This window comes from Nanorana parkeri, unplaced genomic scaffold, assembly GCF_000935625.1.
Source record: "Nanorana parkeri isolate BGI_ZX_2015 unplaced genomic scaffold, ASM93562v1 scaffold63, whole genome shotgun sequence".
Lineage (NCBI taxonomy): Eukaryota > Metazoa > Chordata > Amphibia > Anura > Dicroglossidae > Nanorana > Nanorana parkeri.
Window position 1 is genome coordinate 188,201 of NW_017306331.1, and position 2,617 is coordinate 190,817.

Below are 2,617 nucleotides of genomic sequence, written 5' to 3' on the forward strand. Positions count from 1 at the left end.
ACATCACTTCCGCATTCACCTGTCAGTCATCTGGCTGCTATAGCCAGAGAAAAGCTGATCCCTGCTTCATCAGCTTCTTTTGGGGTCCTAGAGACCCCTAATGTCTCCATAAAGAGGACCTGTCAGTGTGCCTTTGCTATTATATAGGGGGATTGTTATCCCCCTATATAATAGCAACAACAAGAGCAAAAAAAATATATAAAAAAGTAAAATAAAAGTCACCCCCACGTTTACGCGCCTATAAACATAAGTACGCGTCCGGTGCCCCAGCGCGCAAAAATTACAATTGCGCTACACATGTTACATATCGCCGCGAACGTCGCAGTGAGAGCAATCATTTTAGGGCCATCAATCACTGATAACACTAAAGATGAGTGGTAACAGCTTTTAAAGTGTCGCCTATGGCCAATTTTGGGTATTATCGTTTTTTGAGGTTTTGGAAGCGCAGACAATTTTAAGGCTTGACATGTTTGGTGCCTTTACCCGACGTGACCCCATCTTTTATATATTTTACCAAAAAATTGGGTAAACATTGGTAAGACAATTAGCTGGAACATGGCAATCACCATTTTACCCGCTGACCTGGGCCTGTACTGGTGTATAGGTCTATTGGATACTGGTGTACAGGTCTATTACTCACCAAAACTTCAGTTTAATAGCAGCGCCCATATGCCTAGCAGACATGTTTTCTTAAAATGTATCCCCCCAATTACAAAAGCAAGCTGACCTCCGATATCTTATATCTATATAAAGTGTACAGTAGCATAATGTTTCCTGGAGCAGCCACATATTTCACTTAAAGGAGTTGAGGGGAGAGGCCATGAACGTCACCAGTACAGATGTAACTCTGCCATACAAGTCCACAATCATGTCGCACATTACCTTTGTGCTCTTAGAAATGAGGGGAGGAGAAGGACTCCCAGGTGCCACAGCCACTCCCTGCATGCGTCACTCAGGTGTACAGAGACGGCGGCTATGACCACCCTGGTGAGCCGCCCGGCGCCATCTTGTCACAGAGCCGCGCCTCACCTCTACAGGTAGAGCGGGAAGAGGAACTCCATTATAGAACGTCCCGCACACTACAATACAACAAGCCCCGACTATAATCTACAAAGTCCACTTCATCCTCCTCACCGACAATGTATACACCGAGCCCCGACTATAATCTACAATGCCCATACACCGAGCTCCGACTAACAGACCATTTCATCCTGCTTACCTACAATGTATATACTGAGCCCCGATCCTAACTACAATGTATACACCGAGTCCCAAATATTATCTACGATGTATAGATACTGAGCCCCAAACACCGACCCCTCATCCCACCAATGAATACGCTGAGCCCCGAAAATTACAGACCACTCCATCCTGCTCACCTACAATGTATATACTGAGCCCCGATCAACTACAATGTATATACCGGAAACCCACTTGTAACAATATTGTAATAAAAGCAGATTGATGGCTTCACATGGCAGAGTATGACCCACAGGTGACCCCACGTTACAGAATACCGATGTGAGCCCCTTGTATCTGTATTACAGGTATCCGCAGTATGAAGTCCCCACATTAACTTGCATACAGGTGACCGCAGTAGGGTGACCCCACATTAGAGGACCCATATAGCCCTCCGGAACCGCGGGATATAACGGACTAGATGAGCCGTGACCTCACAGCAGGTTATAGCCTTATCACACGGAAAGCTGTTAGCTTTGTGATACGGGCAGACATAAATCCTCTTATCACCCGATAACGTATCTCTGATCGGAGAAACAATGAGCAATCACCTAAACAGCCGCCCTACAAACGGCAATTGTACTACACGGGCAGCCTGCGGAGGACTACAAGTGCCAGCATGACCGCCTAGTCTCCGAGGGGGTGAGGAGGGGGGGGGGCTCTACGTTTTCCAGTTTTGGCGATCAATTGATCCCAGGATCCGATAGATCAGAACCCGAGCCTGGCCGGTGCGATGTATCGCCAGCGATCCGAGCCAAGTCGGGCCCCTTGCGGACACTCTGCTGCTACAAATCGCTGGGCATACTGACACTTGTGGTTAGATCACCTAGAGACATGATCTGTCCAGCCCCATGCAGCCTTCACAACCCTAGTCCGGACAGAGCAATCCGAAGCAAGCTCTGTACAAAGACCACGCTAGGAGTTGTAATTCCATAAACTAATAAATCCCATCAGAAGAACGAATATTTAAAGGGTTTTCCTCCATTGATGAGCAAAAAAGTCCAGGAGTGACCCCCACAGGTGGGTACCCGAGGTCTGGGAACACTTACTTTGGCTCCGAGCTTGTTCGATGACGACCAGGCCGATGAGGACAGCGGCCAGGCTGAGGATGGTGGAGGTCTTCATGGTTGATTCGTCTGATCTGATGCTACTGTACGTTCAGCACTTTTCACCTTCCTCTGCCTCCTCCCCCCGAACCAGGTCAGACCGGTCGGACGGGTCCCTCCCTGATTCACAAACAAGGACGAAACTCGTGCTCTGCTTTCACCTGGCTACTGAGCACCAACCCCCCTCCACCGAAACCAGCGCCGTACACCGTGTGTATGGAGAGCAGCGCAACGATACGACTCCCGACTCACTCACAGACCCTCCGCTAATC

The 2,617-nt window shown here is 48.7% G+C and overlaps 1 protein-coding gene across 1 annotated transcript in view; it reads right to left on the minus strand.

Annotated features, from left to right (window-relative positions):
• Positions 1-2,381, minus strand: part of EPCAM (epithelial cell adhesion molecule) — a 10,659-nt gene extending 8,278 nt beyond the window's left edge. Inside the window, exon 1 of the mRNA XM_018576293.1 lies at positions 2,289-2,381. Coding sequence (XP_018431795.1) covers positions 2,289-2,364 — 76 coding nt within the window. The 5' untranslated portion in view covers positions 2,365-2,381. The remainder of the gene's footprint in view (positions 1-2,288) is intronic.
• Between the last annotated feature and the right edge of the window lie 236 nt (positions 2,382-2,617).